At 37.9% G+C, this 21,981-nt stretch overlaps 3 protein-coding genes across 7 annotated transcripts in view; all 3 read left to right on the forward strand.

Annotated features, from left to right (window-relative positions):
* The first annotated feature begins 16 nt into the window (after positions 1 to 16).
* Positions 17 to 7,807, forward strand: LOC144195614 (DNA excision repair protein ERCC-8-like). Its single transcript, XM_077715371.1, has 12 exons — positions 17 to 397; positions 499 to 594; positions 795 to 896; positions 1,006 to 1,129; positions 1,366 to 1,447; positions 2,105 to 2,173; positions 2,722 to 2,788; positions 3,611 to 3,714; positions 4,031 to 4,155; positions 4,616 to 4,813; positions 5,088 to 5,174; positions 6,792 to 7,807. The coding sequence occupies exons 1-12, from the start codon at positions 321 to 323 to the stop codon at positions 6,849 to 6,851; spliced, it is 1,191 nt and encodes a 396-aa protein (XP_077571497.1). The 5' UTR covers positions 17 to 320; the 3' UTR covers positions 6,852 to 7,807.
* A 602-nt stretch (positions 7,808 to 8,409) lies between these two features.
* LOC144195515 (very long chain fatty acid elongase 7-like) lies at positions 8,410 to 12,956 on the forward strand. Its single transcript, XM_077715217.1, has 9 exons — positions 8,410 to 8,450; positions 8,527 to 8,579; positions 10,218 to 10,291; positions 10,369 to 10,559; positions 10,657 to 10,737; positions 11,013 to 11,069; positions 11,135 to 11,240; positions 11,320 to 11,456; positions 11,926 to 12,956. Exons 3-9 carry the CDS (start codon positions 10,228 to 10,230, stop codon positions 12,169 to 12,171), a joined length of 882 nt encoding a protein of 293 aa, XP_077571343.1. The 5' UTR covers positions 8,410 to 8,450; positions 8,527 to 8,579; positions 10,218 to 10,227; the 3' UTR covers positions 12,172 to 12,956.
* A 2,949-nt stretch (positions 12,957 to 15,905) lies between these two features.
* The window catches only part of LOC144195985 (3',5'-cyclic-AMP phosphodiesterase 4D-like), a 118,865-nt gene continuing 112,789 nt past the window's right edge, over positions 15,906 to 21,981 (forward strand). For 2 of the 5 annotated variants that reach the window (XM_077715936.1, XM_077715940.1), the window contains exons 1-3: positions 15,906 to 16,075; positions 16,731 to 16,836; positions 20,916 to 21,110. Coding sequence is in view for 1 of the 5 variants with exons in the window: in XM_077715940.1 (XP_077572066.1) it covers positions 21,102 to 21,110 (9 nt within the window). In the remaining 4 variants the exon portion in view is untranslated. The remainder of the gene's footprint in view (positions 16,076 to 16,730; positions 16,837 to 20,915; positions 21,111 to 21,981) is intronic. The other 3 variants (XM_077715937.1, XM_077715941.1, XM_077715938.1) reach the window with 3 other exon arrangements.

Below are 21,981 nucleotides of genomic sequence, written 5' to 3' on the forward strand. Positions count from 1 at the left end.
CAAGACAAATTCATGAACCAATCAGCTCTTTTGTTACCGGAAACCCTCATCAAGCGCTTTGTTTTGTTCAGAAAAATATACTTGGAAAAACATCTACTTAATTATGAGCACACTATATCGATTGTAGAGTCTACAAACTACTAGACAATGTCACAGTTTAAGAGTTGAAAGTGCGTGTTAATGTCCAATAGCATAAGAAATGTCTTTCCTTTTTTAGTACATTTTCACTTCTTGTTTGATAGCATGCTAGCACTGTGGTTAACATTGAGCAAATCTTGTCAATACACTGATTCAACTCAATATTTTGTTACTTTGAAACAATGTTGGGTTATTTGGCAGCGAGGAGGGCTGGCCTGGATGACCCTCTTCGACTTAAACGTGTGGAGTCGACGAGAAGGTAATCAAAAGCGCATCGCCAGAAAATATTTCAATGTATTAATGCTGAAGCCCTTGGATCCATGCGAATCTCAACATCAATTATTTCTACATCTTTAAAAGGGTCCTGAGCCTGGAGTTGAATGCGGACAGAGAAATGGACAGAATCCACGCAAATGGCGTCAACACAATTGACATTGAAGTAATAGAAGGAAAATAGTAAGTCAAATGTCTTCCTTTGTTTATGAACTAAAGAAATACAAATTATATCCAGGCTGTTTTTGCACCTTTTTCTTCTTTATTTCTCATTGTATTATTTTTATGGTAAATACCTTTCAAAATGACTTGGCGGTGCTTTGTTTTGGATTTTATCAAGTTATCAAATTACTAGTTTCATTTCCTGAGTGTGCATTTTTTAGCATGTTGTCTGGGGGTGCTGATGGAGTGATTGTCATCTATGACCTGGAAAACTTAACTGGGAAAACGCAGTACACCTGCAAAGCTGTTTCCACTGTTGGCAGGTGAGCTTTCGCACCATTTACACTGTATCTCCACTAGAGGGCAGCATCCTATTGATAGCCAAACAATTTTTTTCCCTAAAATTAACCATTTTTATGTACATAAATTCAGGTCCAGCAAGTATGCCCACAAATTCAGTGTGGAGACAGTCCAATGGTATCCTTATGACACAGGCATGTTTGTATCCAGTTCCTTTGACAAGACGATGAAGGTTTGGGACACTGAGATTCTAAAGGTAACTCATACACCAATTTAAGAAACTTACACAGAAAGTTATTTCCAAAGTTGTGGCACAATTGATTCCTCTGAGTTCATTTTTTGGATTTAATCTAGATTAGCTGTTGTCAAAAACCAAGTTTAGATCTGACTGACTGACAATTTTAGAACCATTTTTAAGCCCCCCGTTTTCCCCACACTTGATATAGTCATATAAACAAATGCTTACTCCTATTTCTTTTGGTGCTCTCTCAGCCTGCTGAAGTTTTTGAGTTTGAGGGCAACGTCTACAGCCATCACCTGTCTCCCATCGCCAGGAAGCACAGTCTAATTGCAGGTATGTATTGAATCATCATGCACTTGCTGAACGTAACAGCGGAATGAGCTGAAGCTTGCCAAAAGGGACATCTATCTGGCTATTTATACCCCTTTGAGTAGATGTGACAACGCCCCTTTTACTATCCTTTAAACGTCGACACGTTCGCTTCAGAGGTCAGAAGTGGAATATACCCAGGTTGCCTCTAGGTCTGGCCTCAAGGACATAGACACGTGTAATGTGAGTTATACATGCTGTACCACCACATTACCGAGCAGGAACAACTAGTTACCCATACCGGATGCTGTTTTACCGGTACCTCTGAGACAAAAAGGTCTCTTTCTCAATGACATGCCTGTTTGTTTGTGGCTCGAGAGGTCATCTTTTAAATGTGTTATTTAAAAAAAGTCAATCATTTAATTTGATATTTGTATTTTTGCTGAATTTCACATTCTCTAATTGACATTGATTCTCCTCTGATTGCATTGGTGCAACTTTTGATGTAAATCGTTGTTGCTATGATGTAATTCTACCACACCTTGTTTCTGAAAACCTGGAAGGCAGGTTTTTGTAGCTTACTTCAATCACCACTCCCTTGTAGGGTTTTGCAACCAGTACAATATGTATTGTTCGAAAGGAATGTGTGACAGAATGTTATTTTTTTGTGTGTGTTTTTAGTTGGCACCAAAAATCCTAAAATACAGCTGTGTGACCTGAAATCCGGCTCAAAGATCCATATCCTGCATGGTTAGTACGCTGGACTGCAAACATACACACACTCACACTCATCAAAAATGCATGACTTGCAAGAGTTTGGGTCTCAAAGGTTAATTGTTTTTTCTTTTTTATGTTAAAATGGTCAGTTGATTTTAAAGATATTTTAGCGTGATACATATGCAAAAAATAGCAGAATTTTGGTAAATACTGTCATTTTCCATACCTCCTCACAATGGTCGCCAGGGTGCTGGAGCCTATCCCAGCCAGCTACAGGCACCAGACAGGGCACACCCTCCAATGGCGGCCAGCCAATTGCAGGGCGGGGTAAATACATTTTCTAGCAATTTAGTACCGACCTCAATAAATTAAAATATTATACAATGTTGATTCATTTGATCCCAAGTACCATTTATATATCTGTAGTAGAATATGTTTTCAGTTTTTTAATTGAACAATTGAAAATAATACATTTTATATGATGATATTTCAGTTTGTCTGGATGTAGCTATGGATAACCAAATACATAACATTCACCCCCCTCCCCAATTGAATGAAAAACAACTTTATCCCTACCTCAGGTCACAGAGCCGAGGTCTTGTCTGTTCGATGGTCACCAAGATACGAACATATCTTAGCCTCTGCCAGGTAAGCATTGTTTATGTTCTGTGGTACTTGCATTTAGAATTGGTGAATGCCACTTACACTCATTTAGTGTTGGGATTTATAATATTGAGCAGCTCTACCTAATGACGTCTCCGATGAATGTAATTTTCCCACAGACACACATCACCGACAAAAATAACAGGCATTAGATGATCCCACCAATTTTTCTTGTCGTTCTCCTTCTCGGCCATCTGGCGACATGACGGCCCAGAGTCAAAGAATATGGTGGCACATCTCTAAATCTACTTAGACATGTCACTGAAGCATATGGCTGATGCAGCCCCCCACCTGTTTTATGCTACATTAGACCTTCTAATTAATCTAGTGGGACCAATGTGCTGCTCTCTCTCTCTCCTTGGACTGTAAATTATTTTGAAAACAACTGGCACCGCACTAAAAGGCATTCAGATCTATTATTCTGTCTAACTGTGCAGCTGAACAGGACAGGTTTGAAAAAACAGATAACCTCACACCTGCCTGATAATCAATTTGGGTGCGTGTTAAATCCCCATGGACTGAATTTTTTTTTTAAAACAACAACAATAGTTACACCTGCCCAATTCCCTCTTCACATACATAATTATGTTCACTTTGGATGGGCACTACTATCAATCAAGGCATTTAAAAACATATTTTTCATTATTATTGAATTGTCAGTGGTTCATAACTGCACTACATCAGATATTTGTTTTGATATGTGAGATTAATGTGAGTTTTGAACAATAAAGACATTTAACTCATCAGTCAGGTGCCTCATGGGCTTGCCCTTATTGGATAAAACAAGATTGTTGATTTGTCTCCTAGTGCCGACAGCAAAGTGAGAGTGTGGGATGTACGTCGGGCATCGGCTTGTCTGTTTACTCTGGATCAGCACAACGGAGACAAGTCAAAAGCTGCTTCTGAGGCAGGTGTGTTTCCTAACAAGTTTAATCTTATAATTGTAGGGCTTTTGTTCTGTAAATTGTATTGTTACTCGTTAAAAAATTGTTTTATTGATGTCTTCTTTTTTTTTAGCAACAAATGGCCTTTTTTCTATTTTTTCACCTTCATATTCTTCCTAATATTAAGAAGACAAAAAAATGGCGTGCTTTTCATGTATGGAAAGCATTTGGATGCATCCAGTTGTCTTAATTAGAATTTAAGGTCTTATCATGATGCAGATTACTTAGAATCAACAAAGGTGTTATGGTAGGGTAACCAATGTTCTTCCTGTCGCTACCCTAGTGAACACGGCCCACAATGGCAGGGTGAACGGCCTGTGTTTTACCAGTGATGGCCTGTACCTGCTCACATCTGGGACTGATGATCGCATGCGTCTCTGGAACAGCGCTACAGGAGAAAACACCTTGGTATGTTGTATATTGTCAGACTATAATTACATGTTGTTAAATTATCCGGTTGCATTCTTAAACTAGTTGAGGATTTATTTAGCTGCCGATATTATGACATCATCATCTGAAATATAGCTTGGGGAAGCTGGCAAATTTGCCCTGAGCTCTATAAGCAGCCCCCCTGTTCAGATTTGCTGCTTGACTTGTGCCAAGGTTGCTATGGTGCACACACATACTCTCGCTCTTTCTGTTTCCGTTGGAAGACAAGAGTCACCTAAGTGGGAGAGGTCCTTTCTCGTGGGATCACAGAGCAACAGACCTGAACTGGCTCATAGATATATAGCAGTAGAAATCAGACAGGCACATTTTAACAAGAATTACTGGACACATTTCCCAAACATAATAAAGTGAAGCCTTCAACTCATGCATGGTGTAAACTGTGACCAATATTTTAGATAATCTTTCCTACCCACCTCAGGTTAACTACGGGAAAGTGAACAACGGAAGCCGCAAAAGGCGTCAGCTCACAGTGTCGCGGGGATGTAGTCCCGAGTTTGTATTTGTACCATACGGCAACTCGGTGGCCATATATGGCTTGTACACTGGTGAGCTGGTCACCATGCTGCGGGGTCATTACAACCACGTGGACTGCTGTGAGTTTCACCCTGACCACCAGGTGAGATGTTCCCAAGCAAACAATTTAAAATTCAAAAAGGAGATCTATCCCATCCCACTTTTAGTGTATTGTGTCATGCACATGTTATGTTTGTAATTCACTATCGGAATGCAGTCAAACTACTTAACACATGGCAAAGAAGCCACCCATCTTTAAATTGTCATCCATGATCTTAACGCATGTTTCTGTCCACATTTTTCTTTTGTTAAAACAACTTTGTGTGGGTTCTGTGGGCTTAGATGTTCTTTTTAAAATGTCTTTTTCTCATGTGTAGGTGCTGTACAGTGCAGGTAAAGATGGTAACATACTGGCATGGGTTCCAGTTCTGCGATGCCCAGATATTGAGGATGACTCAGATAAGGTGACACTCATTTTAACTTACAAATGTAACAATGCACTTCCGTTCCAAATGATAAGTCATCTATTTCACACATACATAACTCACCCTAATCTACAGTTGAAGGCAATCGGATTGCAAAAACACTCATGTTATTTCTATGCAGCACTGTCTGAAGTAGAATCAGACTAAACCGGTTTGGTTTCAGGTCAGTCAAGATTACCAAAATGATGTCATTTGGTTGAGTGGACCATTAATGAGGGAGAATTTTTGATAATTTTCTTGAAGATCAAACGTTTACATACATAGACATACTGTCGTAAAGTATTTCCGTTTAACTGCAGGAATTGGGTTAAGCGTTTTGGAGAACTATCCCTAAGCTCCTGACAATACTAAAAAAAATGTTCAATCGAGTCAGGTTTTTTTGGTGGTCTTGTTCACTTTGAAGGTGTTAAAATTAGGGTTTTGTGATGACCACTTCAAGACATTGACTTTATTATCCTCAAGCCACTTTTGAACAGTTTTGCTGGTATCAATACCCTTTTGTGACCATGTTTTAGCTTCCTGGTTTTGAGATGTTTCCTTTTTAGCTGTATGTAATCTTTCCTCATACTGTCTATTTTATGAAGAGATCCTGAGTTGAAAAGTTCATCTGATTTCTTGGCTGCTTTTTCTTGATTTTCACATTTCAACCATGGAAGCAGAGCGTTTGAGGTGTGGCCTAATCGTCAGGTGTTTGCCAGTTAATTCAAGTTATCAGCTAACAATGTTTAGCAACATTCAGGAACTTCCAAAACCATTACCTCATTTTCTAGTTCCCTATGTTCTTTATATAGACAGTACTTTTGACATGTTAAACTTTTTAGCACAGAATAATTAATAGAAAACTCCGTTAAATTATTTCTTCCAACATGGTTGCATTTAACAAAATGTGAACAAATTCAGTATTCCTGAATGCCCTGTGACAAGAGAGATTTAGTCTGATTTAAACCAAGATTATTGCCAAGGATTTCAGACGAGTTGACACTGCGCTTTTGTGCATACAGCCTGCACACAGGCACACTAACGTCACCACTTTCATCATTGTAAGTTTCGAGCCATTGAGTAATTCTCATTTAATTGGTCATTTCATTCTCATGGCATTGAATTCCTCACAACTGGAATTTTCCGATTGTCTTAACTGGTATTTCACTTCTCATTCCAGCAGGCTTCATCACTTCATACAACAAAGCTCTGAAAAACTATTTAAAGAAAGGCGAGCGCTATCCGTTTGAAGATGATTAGAAACCACTTGCGATTTTTTCAGTGTTTTATTTTACAAAATGCCTGCCTTTGCGTAGCATTGCAATGGGTTTCAACCTCTGCAGTGTTAAACAACCTCTTCTAGCATTGTAGCTTAAACTTTTGAAATCCTGTAATCATTTCTTTAGGTTTCTCTTTTTAAACATTAATGTTTGGCGTATTTAAATATTGTCATTATTTAACTCTTTCAAATTGAATTATCAACACAGTATCATTATTAATGTTACTGTAGTTTAAAATGGTATTCAACTTGTTTCCCAGGAATAAAAACCCATTTCAAATGCACTACTGTATGTCATTGTTTGTAATGATGATGATGATGGAATTTTCATTTTACAGAATGTCAAATCATTAGTGAATCCCGCCTTACAAGATGCATGGAGCAGCGATGAAGACTAAAGGCCCTTTCACAGTGTGTATCGTTTTCTTGGCGGTCGTCACGGATCAGCAAGCGAGGACAGCAGAGTCGCTGGCCTGTATTTCAAAGCACTTGTGGACCAGCCTACCAAGATGAACGATAGGGATTTTTTTTGTTGCTAGCTGCTCTAGTGATGAGACTCTGAAGTCACCATGCAAGCTTTTCCTCTTTTGGGTGCTCCTTTTGATGTCACTGTGACACCCACTATCAGATTTAACAGTTTGATGCCATGTAGCTTACCATTTCTTTGTCCTTGCTGCAGACACACAACTTGGTGATAACAATGCTCCAAGGTTTCAACAATGGACTGTGATGACTTGATTATGGTGCTAGCAAAGTTGCAGATTCAAGGACTACAAAAATCCTCTTGTGGAACAACAATCCTCACATCATGACATATTGGTGATTGTGTCCGGTTTACGTAGTTGCTATTTAAAGTGTTTGGACAGTGAGAGGACTCTTATGCATATGTGAATGATCTTTACTTGTGATTTTATGTTTTCTGCCAACACTAGTTTCTCTAAGGATGGGAGTGACCCTTGAATTTTTAAGATAAGATTGTCTTTTGTCATTCCTTCTTAAAATTAGCATCTGTGTTTATGTTAGGGGTGTTGCAGGGGTGGCCCTGTCGAAACCTTCAACGAGACAAAAATGATACATAGCAACGCCTTACTCTAACGGCCTTGGGCACATTAGCATTTTGTTTGAGGTTGCATTAAATTGTTTTTTTTAGGAGCGCCATCTTTTGTTGGATTTTAAACTTTTAAAAAAGTATTATATTCTTATTAAAAAGGTTGTCAAATACTGCTGTGATTGACTGTTTACCATTTCGATGCTAGAGGATAAGTGGCACATAAAATGAAAGAATGCAAAAAAAGTGTGGAAGAAATAGTTAAAATATTATTTAAATTACTGAAGAATAAAATATTTAAGTAAATATTTTTGTCAACTTTCTTACAGTAGCCTTGTGCTTCTGTCTGTTCCACTATGAGCTAGAAATGCAACAATTAAAGACCTTGAGTCACACATAAGATAGGGAATGGAAATACAAACATGCAATCAAGGAGCAATCGTGCCAAGATTGTCTGCATGGTGCTGTGTATCGTCTGCACACCATGTGTATCAGCTCTTCTGACCTTAAACAACTCCTCACACATTTTACTTTCCTCAAGTTTGGGATGAAACATTACAGCTTCTAGATGCATCTTTACATTTCCATTTCAAATTATCTAATCTGCTGACAATTAAATTGTAATATATAATCATGTTACATTTGGATTTTAAAATGTGCATGCCATTAGTTTGGTTTCCGGGAGATAACTATTGCAACATATTGTACATATTGTACAGTTTCTGTTATATCTATGACTGATCATTATGACCGCATATGTGACTCATGCGCTTAGATTGAAAGTGACGTCTTCATGAGGATTTGACTAGGACTGATTATAGTACGTCTCATTTGGGCTGCCCGGCGGCCAATCAACGGTCGAGGTAATGAAGACCCGCCCCCTTATAAGGGGTATAAAGCGTAGACTCTCCTCTCACGTGATCACTTGGAAGCATCCCGCGACACACCTGTGAGCTACCTTATTGTATATTCTTTCCTGGGGTTCATTTCCATTATTTGTATTAAAATTTCTTCCTCTTTTGAAGTCCACAATTCAGGGGACAGATTGCATACCGGACACTTCTCCCGGCAATTGGAGGTAAATATGTAACTTTGAAGGGATGCCATGTGTTGGCAGGTTAAGTTTATCGAACGTGATTGGTGTGCAATAGCAGGAATACTTGTTTTTCTACTCTTGCGTCAACGCATCTCATATGCAAGCAATCTTTTGTCTTGTTTTCAGTGGGTATTACTGGCATGAGCTCGTGTGTGTGAACTCAAGTTTTTGCTCTATTTAAAAAAAAATGTCAGCAGATGCTTATTTTGAGTGTGAGGCAGAGATGATAAAAGTTGATTAAATTCAGTTTATGTTTTTGGCATGTGAACTATATATTTTAACTTCTATTGATTGTGGTTTGATAACGACCTTTTTGAAAACCGGTTCTGTGACCTTTGACTAGAGGGAGGGGGGGGGGGGGGAGCTCAAGCTTCAATTTTGGCATTTTAAAACTAAGTCATGATTTCCTAATTTTCCTCATGTGGTGAAGTGTCAAACTTTATTGTGCTGTGGGAATGGGTGAGTTTTTTTTTTGGTGAAGAAAATGAAAAGCTTGCTTGGCTGTGCATTTTATTCAAACAAATTATTATACTAACTGTTAATATACTGATTAATTATACTACTGTAGAATCTAATGTCTGACTAGTGGGGTTCCTTAAAATTGATATGGAATCTACAGTTTCTCACATTATCTTAACATGTTGTGCAAGTAAGTGACTCTCCATCTAGTGTTAAAACTGGGAAATGCAACAGCGTGTAGACGGGTAATGCATGTGTGCCACATAATTACTGCACTCGATTCAAATCTAAACTGAGGCTTCATATATCCTGGAGGCCTTAGTTTGGACAGCTCTGCCTTAAACTGCAGTGTTTTATTTTCTCACCTCACTGAAATGCTAAATTGAAGAGCACAATTGATGTGCTGTATATAATTAATTGCATGCATGGCAAGTGTTTGAGGCCTTTGCTAATAAAAGTCCAAATTTTGAAAGCAATGGTAATTATCTCAGGTTGGCATTTAATGCTTTGTTGCCTGTTTAAAGTAATTGTAGTCTTTTACATCGTGATCCAACAGAAATCTAACAAATGACAAAAAAATAACTTTCTTTGGCTGTTTACTAAGATAAAAGTTCACTAAAGGTAACAAAGTTTAAAAAGTCTAGGCAGCATCAATTCTGGGAGGTACAAATAAGGTCAGATAAGTCAAAACAAGTATCCAAATTTGGTCACAGCTCTTTTTAAACGATTACCATTGGCCTTTTACAAATTCGGAAGTGTTGTAAAATAGCCTGCACTTTAACTTTTTAATTATTTTTATGTTCAGCAAATCTTTGGCAATGTGTGGATGATGACAGTGAAATACTTCATTTGTAAAAGTAAGGGCTTGTTGGGTAGGGAGGGTTTATTTTGTAGCAATATGTAGCTATTATAAATCCCTCTTTAATCTGTTTGCTGTGAGACTGTCACTTATTGTACTGCCCAGACACTTGTTGCTTTGTGTGGCCTGCATGGCCCTGTTGTTGTCAACTAAACTGCCTTTTCATTTTATTCTGCAAACAAAATGCTCATATTGCTAGTATATATATTGTCATTAAATAGCACAGCTCCATTGAAGAACAACTCAAAGGTGTGTTTTGTATTTAACCTGACTGTCTTTCTTGCTTTTCATTTACCTGGAAGTCTCTAAAAAATGGAAATAAACAGTATAAAGACTTCAGCGCTACTCATGTATGATGGCTTCATCCAAAATGCAGGTAGGATTCCCTACATTGTTTTCACTAAATGTTTAAGAAGGAACTGTACAAGTGAACTGTATGATCTCCTTTTACAGATGCTCGCACGGAAAATTGGCTACTTATGTCATCCCCTGTTCTGCAGAGCATCATTATCATGGCATACATCTTTTTTGTCACGTCACTTGGCCCTCGCCTCATGGAGAATCGCAAAGCTTTTGACCTCAAAGGCATCCTGGTGGTGTACAATTTTGGTGTGGTGGCCCTGTCGCTCTACATGTGCTATGAGGTAAAACTCATTAGCATGTGATTTTTTTTTTTTTTCAACTTCTGACGCAACTGAGAAAAGGTGTTAAAGGTTTTATTAAATGGGACTCTTATTCTAGTTTTTCATGTCTGGATGGGGAACGGGATACTCTTTTCATTGCGACCTAGTGGACTACTCGGAGTCACCACAAGCCGTGAGGGTAAATTTGCATGGAATCCTATTTTTTTTACAATTTTTTTTTTAGATTTGATTGTAAATGTACACTCGGCTATTACTTAAAGTAATTTCAGTGAGCAATGCACAAACTTCCAATTCCAGTAAGTGAAATGGTTGCTTTGTCATTGTAACAAAAATGCACTTGCTTGTCAAAAGTGAGTTTCATTAACATTATATAAAGGCAGGCCAAGTGTATTTTTTGGATAATTTGATTGTCACAACATTGAAGGAATAGTGACTATTTTTTTCCACCTCTAGATGGCGGCAACTTGCTGGCTTTACTACTTTTCAAAGTTCATTGAGATGCTTGACACAGTAAGTTGCCATGATCTACTAGTCAGTGAATTCAGAGAGATGATTATTTCCTCACTTTCCTCTAGGTTTTCTTTGTGTTGAGGAAGAAAAACAGCCAAGTGACATTTCTTCACGTTTATCATCATTCTATAATGCCATTTACCTGGTGGTTTGGTGTGCGCTTTTCTGCAGGTAGTACAATCTCCTTCCTTGTATACTCCTATTTTCCCATTCATGCACCAAAGTCACACTTCCTTTCCACTTCCTCAAGGGGGTATGGGGACTTTCCACGCCGTGCTCAACTGTGTTGTCCATGTCATCATGTACACTTACTATGGCCTGACTGCCTTGGGTCCCAAATACCAGAAGTATCTGTGGTGGAAGAAGTACCTCACCACCATTCAGCTGGTATGACATTTTTACTTCCTCTTTCAGGTTGATTTTTGTCACTTCTACAAACCAACATTTGTGCAAACGTAACGTATGTGAAGAGATGTTTTGTTTGAAAAGGCACATTAGTTGGATATAGGTTTGGGGTAATTTTCTCAGTCCTACAGTAACTGTTGATTCCACTTGAAAGCAAATGAAAAAAAAGTCTTACTGGAGTAGAATTATAAGCCATTCCTTCCAAATTACTGCTCAATCAACACTTCATAATAATTTGAACAAGGTCATGTTCCCTAGCTTATTGAGGAAAATATTGCAAAGTACTTTGTCAAGGTGCAGTGCTACTTCCAGTCTAAAACCTTCAGAAAAATTGAAACTGTTTTGTATTTGACATTGTTAAAGTAGGTGGCAGGAGTAGGAAATGGAACCAGTGTAATTGTATTCTGATGATAATCACTGTGGTAGAGGGCTAAACATGTTTTCTGTGCAGATTCAGTTTGTGATGGTGACCACGCACATCTCACAGTACTTCTTCTTGCACGACTGCCAATACCAGTTCCCCATCTTCATCTACATCATCGGCCTGTACGGTCTCATCTTTCTCTTCCTCTTCCTTAACTTCTGGTACCACGCCTATACCAAAGGCAAGAGGCTTCCAAAGGTGCTGCAGGCTCAAACATGGGCTCACCACAGCAACGGTGTCATGAATGGCCATGCAAACCACAAAGATGACTAGTTGGAAGTTCAGCACAAGCTATTTTGCAGCATTTTCTACTTTCATAAAAGACAATCTTTAAATTATGACCAAAGTTATATTTAAACCTGACGAAGGGATTTGCTTTTGTATTTGAATACACATTGCTAAAGCCACAGGAAAGTGACATTCATACTCGATGTAGGGCTTCACCTATAGCATGACTGGGACTCTAACCTTGATCTACGCTCACTCTCAAAAATGAGATCGCCAGCTCTCTTGTCTTAGATGGTTCACACAAAATGTCTGAGGTGGTAATTTTGCAAGGATAATGTTAACTTTCACATGCATGGAGAACAAGGAAGTCTGGTTGAGTGTTAGATGTTGTTTCCCACCTAAGGCTGGAGTCACAGGTGCTAATGGTGCCAGTTTCAGTGAAATGTTCTTAAAAGTGTGACCAATGATCCCTGGGATGTGTACCAGGGGGATGTTCCTCTAGAGCTTTAGGGCTCATTGTTAAAAAATATACAAAAAGAAATATAGTTAGTTGAGTATTAAAGTCTAACATGCAGGGAAGGTGTCTTTGGCTCAGTAACTGGAGCATCTGTCTACTGTTATGATCTTATCCCCAAAGTGAATGCAGCAGCGCTCCTAAGATTGATGTGATATACTCGTAGGTTAGTGAAGAGGTTTTCAGATGGAATGATGCTGTTCCAGTTTACATCTAATTTCCTGTTCGTTCCAATTGTTGACAAATTTAAGATTAATGTGACTTGTTTATATTGTTTTATATGTATTTATATATAATAAATGATGACTGTACTTTATCTTGAAGTGTTTCATTTTTATTTGAACAAGATTAAATTATTTTGCAATACTTAATCAAGATGAAAGCATTGGTTTGTGAACTTGATATTGGTTTAAAAAGAAAATGTCACGAAATAGTCAACTGCTTCCCATGTTCTCTTTGACAGCAGCAATGCAGATAAATGACAAATCATTTCACACCTTACTCTGTTTGTGTGTAGGTAGCTGTCAACAGCTTGACTGTTATCACTCAAACAAATCTGATGCTATGGTTCATCTCCACACACACACACACTCAGGACTTGTCTACCTTGCCGCAGTGTATCATATCTCCAAAGTTGATTTATTGATCAGTGCTCTGGCATCCATATCTTGCATCTAGCTGAGTGGCCTGAACATCATGTGATTACATTTGTTCTCTGGCTTTACAAACTAACCCATTTCTCATGCTCTAATAACTATTGCCGCTGTTTTCTCGGGTGTTTATGATGAATATTGTCATAACGGCGGAGAAGTCATCTTTTGCATCGTATTAGCATAACTTTTCCACTCCCATGAGTTTGAGCCCTTCAGCGGGCCTGCTTGCTTTGCTGATTCCATGTCTGCATTCCCGTTTGCTTCATTTCTCCGAGCAGCTCGTCTAGCTCATCTCTGTACAGTATCTCCACTATTTTATTACTGATTGGAAATGGGTGGGTCTATTGGGATAACTACTTAAAGAATGGGCTTAATGCTAAGCTTATACCCTATATTCAAAGATGTTGTTCTCATTGAACTTGTATAAAATTATTTTCTATGAAATGCAAATATGTCAAACTCATTCATTTCCATCCTATTCTGGAGATCATCTTCCTTGCCTCCTAAACTTTCCTGATCAGGTGATAGGACAGTTCAGGAGGCTCTGGGCAAGGGAGATCATCACCTCCATATTACTGAGGGACTGTGGATCAGCTTGCATGGGTCATTCTGCATATTTAACTTCAGTCTCAGTTTGTAGAAGCTCCCCACCTTGTGGATTTCCTGTGTGGCTCCAGTTTTTATTTTTTTTAACCTAGTTCTGTAAAGTCTTCTGTGTCTATACTTGCTGCAGTTACCTGGGCAAAATCTCAAATATGGGATGAAATTCAATTCTAATCTGATCTAATGATAGGTGACATTCACATTGAATTTGATGACATTGATGGAATGAGACATCCAATTCATTTTAACCCTGAGGAGGGCAAGCTAACCCATTTCCTTTGGTTAGCAGGGGGAAGAAGACTAGGAGAGTTGGCAAGTACATGGAGGTTTTCCACCTTTATTTGCTCAGTTTAGAGGTGCCACATTTGCCCAAAGTGTGCCCCCCCCCCCCCCCCCCCGCCCCAACAATGCATCCGGAAAGCATGGTTATAATCCCCTGTATGTTTTTCAATGCAGAAGAGCCAGTTGGCTGTTGGTTCACAGTGCGTGAAATGCCTTGGGCTCAACATGTTCCAGTCATGTAAGTAAAAAGGATGAAGGGCTAATTTGACATGATGACTAGTGATAAGTGTGACACCGTGACATAGGTGAGGTCTGTTTTTTTTCCCCCTCTTAGTACCAACCTTTCCTGTGGCACAGGAAAGTGAAAGGCACTGCTTTTACCTGGAGGTAATCATTAATCTACATGTTTTTTGGAGTTCTTGGGAAAAGAGAGAATGGGTTTATGTGAACTTGTGTGACATTTTTCTTGGGTTTCAAAACCTACCAGAATATAGCGCTTTATTGATCCCTGAGGGGACATTCTTTTTATACTGAGAAACATTTTCACACACTAAACCATCACAACCCTTTTTAAAATAAGCTTTTTGATAAATCATTTGAGGACAAATATTGATCTTGACGTCTGATAACTCCCCAACCAGTCGCTCCTCATTCAGTGTGACATCTGAAGAATAATGGCACAGCACTTTTGGCTTGCAGAGGTTTTAAGCTGTCTCATTTGGTCTACTTTCCTTGAGATTCGATCGTTCATGTCATTCTTTATTTTTACCAATCTGTGGCATGTGGCTATGGCCAAGAGTGCAATGCAATTTCCGGGAATTCTGTGAAGCATCTGGAAAATTCCATTTTTCACACAATTCCTCTGTAACTTGATTAGTTCCTGTAAGCAAAAGGAAGGGGCAGGGTAATTTTGGATATTGCATCAATTCCTATAAATTTTTCCCCATCGCTTTGGGTAAAATGACGATTTGTTGCAACACTTTCATTTTTTTTTAATCTCTCTTTACAATTCAAAAATGCTTGTGAGCCCACTGGTTATAGCTTCTCCATCCAAATGCAGAACAACCATACACTGTGGTTTAAATTCATTGGAAAACCAAGGGTAACATTGAGGCCAAGAGGAACAAAAAATAAAAACATTTATAAAAACCACTTGTATAGATTACTACACTGTGGCAAAACTGTTAGTATAGATAACTCAACTGTATGTACATTTTAGTAATCTATGAGCACTGTTTAGTAATATGTGGGTATTGAATATATATATATATATATATATATATATATATATATATATATATATATATATATATATATATATATATATATATATATATATATATATATATATATATATATATATATATATATATATATATATATATATATATATATATATATATATATATATATATATATATATATATATATATATTCTATCATAATATATGAGGATAAAGCTGTTCTGAAAATAGATGAGATGAGTTATATAAATATATATAATTATGGTTTATGTATTATTTCCACACATACACATAAGAGCGAAGGCATGATTCGCCACTTGGCCTTCCTCCTCCTTCAGTCAAATCATCACTCTTGTCTATTACCTCATGGTTGGTCCACATAGTTTGTTCCGCTCTCCTGCGCGAGTAGGAGGCGGAGGGGCCGTCCTCGAGAGTGGTGCAATTGGTCAATGGGCGAGCAGGAAACAATGTGACGTCGCTGGCCCGTGCAGCTGGCAGCTCGCAGAGGAGAGTTTCCTCCTCTCCTTCCATCAATAATGAAAGAACTCGAGCACGCAAACGGAGTGGGAGCATTGTTGTGATGATGCATGCATGTTTGTTTTGATTCTAGCTGACTGGAAGTACCAGTGACTGGGAGACGAGGATCAATAGATGTAAGTCTCTTTATAGATAATAACAATAGCTGTGATGAGTGCAATACATTTAGCATTATGTGCTTGTGAAATCTCCCTTTTTTCCCCATTTATGGTGTATGATTAAGCATTGCATTGAAGTTCATTGGGTTCAGAAGGTCAAATGTGTGGGTAGCGAGAGAACAGTGCTGCACACTGCAATGCCTCACTTGGAGTGACGAGCTCAAGGACTTTTGACACCTTTTCACAAATCAGTAATTCCTTAACTACTCTAGGCAAAGTTAAACTGCACATTTAATGCTATTCTGAATCATGTACTATTGTCTGAATTGTGGACATGAACTAATGATGGAGATTTATTTAAGGTCACTGAGACATTTGATAACTCGGTATAAAAATGACCCATATTGATGGAACATAGAAATATCCCAATTTTTATGTGTGTTAGAATGATGAGTACTCAATGAGTCTGTTGTTGTTTGTATGTGTGATACTTTCCCTTGTTTTGCTGCCCATGTAACTTAGTGGAGTTTGACTGACACATATTTTTGCAATTCAACTGTCATGAAAGCATGCATTGAAATCCAATACTATAATATCCAACACATAAAAAAATAAAAATAAGCTAAATAACATGCAGGTTTATCCTTTGCTTGCTACCTCCCATGTGACCCAGGTGTTTCTGATTGTCTCATCAACCTATGTTTGTCTAATTCAAACCTGTGTGTTTGTCAGTCCTTGCTGGATCGTCGCTGGTGTGTCGCTTGTGTCCCCCCATCAAGGTTTGTTAAATCCTCATCATTTCAGAGCACCTCCCAAGTTGTTAAAGTTTCTCTTAGTACACCTTCACTCTATCTTTACCTCTCTTAGAGCTTTGGCTTTGATACTACGATAAATGTGCCAATGTTTAACGACTCGCAAGAGGAAATGAACTATTGGCATTTTAGGTTCATTTACAAATACCAATCTGACCCCTTAATGAGAGTAGCATTGAATTCCAACAAGGCATATAAGCTTTGAGTGTATTATGAAATTCACCCTGTTGTATTGGAAAATTCATCTTTTCCACCACGTTGTGGAAACAGTAATGTGTGGTTTTTCTCAGGGTACTCTGGTATCCTCCCAAAAACATGGATGGTAGGCTGGTTGAACACTCAAACACTGAAAATTAGAGTTATGTAGTGCTTGATGTCAGTGCCAAGGATGAATCACTGAGAACCAGTAGTGCTCATTGAGTCCAATCAGTGAGCTTTATTTTTTTCTTAACAAATGAGTTCTGCCATCGGTGATAGTAACTACTTATATTTCACACTTCATGTAACACTGGTATTTTTGGAGCAATTTTTAAAAGAAAAATGTTGTGTGTTTTTTTTTTTTTTTTTTTTACCCTCGTCACACCAGGCCACCAGCTTATGTCATCATTCATTTAATTATTTGAGCACAGCATGCTGACTCACAGGGTAACAGTGCACGGAGTTGTGGAATTATTCTGCCAGTGCTGGTCAAAATGAAAAGGCAGCTACAGCTATTTTGGGGAATCTCTCTGAAAGAGGACATAAACTGAAAATTAGATACTTTTGTCAAACATGCACTAAAGCACAGTACATATTGTCCTTGATGATAATCAAACTAATAATCTAATATTTATGACCATATCCTATGGTTAAGGGTGTGTTGAAGAGTTTTTCTTCCTCCAATTAGTTAGAAAATGACCTTGTAATTATACTATTCAAGGTTCTAAAATTATTGGTGATCTATTTCAACTTTGGTCTTTTCCCAGTTTGCTATTTGTATTGAAGTAATACCAAAAGCTGGGGATAAATGTTTTTATTAGTTTTGCCAATCTCATAATTTACTGTTCTCTAGGCCTGCTCTTTATGTTGTAGTGTAGGGCACATAAACCTAAGATTATTTTATTCTTCATTGTTAATGTGCATTGATCAAGTACAGTGATGACAACATTGATCAAGTTTGTGAAAGACTAAATGAGTAAGTTGAATAGGAAAAACGTAGATGACGTGCTTACTTAATTCATAAGCAACAGCTGCCTCTCTTTTGCAGCGATAAGTGGGGATGAAAAGCAGCCGTGTAAGGCATGTCTACTTGCCTCCCACTCAGTTCACCCCCTTTGATCCGGAACACGTGGATATGTGTAAATGTTTATCTGACTTAAGCTTGTTCCAGATGGTGCTCCTTTCTGCAAAGAGCGTAACTCTAAGAGAAGCGCTATGGTGCTTTGCAGAGGTTAAAGTTCAGGGGCTACATTACAGTAAAGGAGGGGGGGGGCGGTTGGCCTCGGTGCCAACAATGTTAAATGTCACATATTTCCCGAAGCCATTCTTGCCATTTTATAAAAGGACTATAATGGAAAATATTATATAAGGTTTTTTATCGAAGCATATTCATGATTGTAATAATAAGGCCATGTTTGTTTTTCCTTACAAGGCAGAGGATCCAGTAGTGCTCCAATACAGACATATAACTACATTTTATTTTAATAGTTATTTCCCCTAATAACCAAGTACACATGCTACACTATTCAAGGCCATTCTAGTAGGCCTGGCTTTCATTTATTGTTTCTTTAAACATACCTCATCTAAGTATCTGGACAAGGATGCTTCACGCACGCAGATGCTGGGTGATACCGTCATGATTTGGAGGATAGATGTTTTACTCATCCTAAAAAAATCTTGACTAGAATGACTTTTTAACCCTTAATGGAGTGTTCCCATGTTTTCTTCCTTAAAAGGGAGCGACATACATACACAGAACATCATTTAATGTACTTGGACAAGCACACTGGCTGCCCTTTATTGCTTTACTATTAATAATCTATTGGAATGTTCCTCGTCAATCCTGATTTTATCATGGGAAGAACTGAAATATAGTTGATTTTGTATTCTGGCCTAAATCTCACTTGAAATCTGTATTAAGTGTACAGGAAATATAGAATTTGTGTTAGAAATGGAAGTATACAGGTTAATACAGGGTAAACCCTGTTGATATTACAAGTTACAAAACCCTCTTAGACCCTGAAGTCTAAGTTCATTGACAAAGGCTTAATGTTTGCATTCTGGTTTGTTGTTTCCACTGTTACTAGAACATCATATTATATGGCAGTAAGATTACACTTACTTTACTGGATGAAGTTGTTATTAACTGTTGCTGAGGCTGTCTTCCATTGAAAAAAGTGAAAGGAAAAAAAGTCATCCTAGGTCAGGCCAAATAATAAAGGCAAAGGTTATGAAAAATATGGTAAGGATTGATGGAATGAGTGTGGACCAAAGTCACAGACTGGAAGAAAAAAAAGTATAAAAAGATTAGATCTTTACTTTGTACTAAGGTCTTTATGGCTATTTATGGTTCAAATTTGAGACCTATTCAGTACCTTTTGTGCAAATTAGTGGTATCCTGTAGCTAAAAAGTTTTCCAAGTAGAATTAATGTGCTGTTGTGCATCAAGGCAATCTAATGATAATTGCGGATTTGCGTATGTTTGCGGGTACATGACGACACTGTGCGCTAGACGTGACCTCGAGGGCACATTAGCAACCGTCTGAAACTGAGAAGAGAGACACAGCTGTGTCCCTGAGTCCATCTGGAAGGAAAAGTCCTTTAACTTTGTCTGCCTGGATGTCCTGCCATTGTTTATTTATTTTTTGCTTTTTACCTCTAAAAAGATAAAAATCACTCCGCAAAAGGTTCGAAAGGTTATGACCATGACACTGTGGGGATTTGGGAATTGAAGTGGCGTGGGGGGGTTGTAGGGTAGATTTATGAAATCTCATGAGAATGATGAGATGTGCTGCAATGTACATCCGGAACCTTATTAAACAACTTTTGTTTTCTTTTTGTGCCGGAATCGTGGAACATTTTTCCATTACAACTGTTGACATTTTCTAGCTTTTTTTTGGAAGTGGGATAGTGCAAGCAATGTCACCATCCTCTGTGGCTTTTACATTCCCATGCTGACTTGTTTTATAGGAAAAATTTCCGGTTCCATTCTGACTGAATTAAAGAAAAATATAAGCTAATGAATAAAAATAAAAATACATATTAGTTTAGGGTACTAATATAGTTCAACTTTAGTAAACTGGCTCCAGCAACCCGTGACCCTAAAAAGGATAAGAAATGCATGAAAACAAACCAAAAAAAATCATATTACTCAACTACTTAAGTCATTTATTAATGAAAAGAAACATAAACCTAAATCAAATGAACAAAAACAACCAGATAAAAATAAAATTTGCAATAGTTTTATAATTTTACATGTAAAACAAACAGGCAAGAAAGCAAAATGTATTACTGAAATATTAAAGACAGTCTTAAACAAACCATTTTTTCCTAACATAAATAAGTTCTAATTTCATTGCAACAGCCCAAATACGTTAATAAACATGCAAAAAAACAACAACAACAACAACCCTATTAAACAGGATGTGTATTCATAAAAATAACCAGTATAAAGACAAACAACAAAGTTAAAAGAATAAAACCCACAAACATGAGTAAGCATACTTGTACATACAAATAAATCCACATAAATTATTATTACTCATTCTTCTTGAACTTTTTTTGATTTTCATAAGGCAATGAATCATTCACTTGGCTTTTTTTGAGTATACACTGGACCCAAATATTCCAATTAGATTTTATAATAGAGAAAAATAGTGAAGAAGAGTATAGAATCCAACTGAAAAGGACAGAATGCACAACTTTTATCTTTTGTGGAACAAAATATGCCAGTGCACTTTTAAAGGCCCATTCGCTGAGGATTATACATTCACTTGCATGCTCATCATGGTAAGTGTTAATGAAAATGAGTCATTTATTCATTTTTAACACTACTTCTCCTTTTCCAGGAGTACTGGGCCAAAGCTGGACTACACCCTTAAACTGGTCATCACTCAGTCGTAGGGCACACAGAGAGACACTCAACCATTTGCCTGCCCCGCCGGCGAGTGGGACTCAATCTCACGCAGCCTGAACCGAAGTCAGCCGAAATAACCACTGCAGCATCGGATGGCCTTAGGATAAGTCGGGAGAGCATGAGTCAGGTATGTGAAGATTTATAGATAAATAAAAGATGAGCTGCATAAAGAGAAGGCAATCACTAGTCGTCAAGAGCCTCAAGGTTTCTTTTTCCAACCAATACATGCCAAATCAAATATGTTTTTCTGCAATCAACTGTTTACGCTAGAAAGTCATCAGAATTTTTTTTGAAAAAGCATTATAATTTTTCAAAACAATAACTCAATGCGAGGCTTTGAAAGAGTTTCCCAGCCTTGTTCTTGAATGTAATGCATGGACCAGGGCTCTCCGACTCTGGCCCTCAAGGGCCAGTCCGTTTCCCATATTTCCCTCCTCTACCAAATCTGAATCAAATGAGCAACTAATCATCAAGCTGTCCCGGGGCATGATCACTGATTATTTGATTCGGCTGTATTGTTGGAGTGAGACATGGAAAACAGACTGGATAGGGGCCCCCGAGGACCTGAGTTGGAGACCCCTGGTATGGACAAACACTATAGTTCTATAGTGACCTCTGCAGGCATCAAAATGTAGTGCATGCTTAAGCAGCAGATAATGGATAATTTCAGATCTACAGATCACATTTAACCTGGGCTGGCCCTAATGCGTATTTGTTCTATAATAAATGTACTATTATACATTATTGGGTTGTTTATGTCAATGCTAGATTTAAGTATAAACTGCACAGTATTGTTATGGATTAAGACATGGCTGGAATAATTTAGAGATTGTACCTGAGGCTGCAAATCTGTGATGACACTTGAATTTGGCCCAGTTTTTGTGTTTTCCTCCTGAAGGTTCAGGTTAAACTCCATATTATAGCACTTTTGTGGCAGGTCTTCTTGATTTAAAAAAATATTCTCTCTCAAAGAGTTAAACTGTATACTGTTTTGGCAG

The sequence above is a fragment of the Stigmatopora nigra genome, chromosome 4, assembly GCF_051989575.1.
Source record: "Stigmatopora nigra isolate UIUO_SnigA chromosome 4, RoL_Snig_1.1, whole genome shotgun sequence".
NCBI lineage: Eukaryota > Metazoa > Chordata > Actinopteri > Syngnathiformes > Syngnathidae > Stigmatopora > Stigmatopora nigra.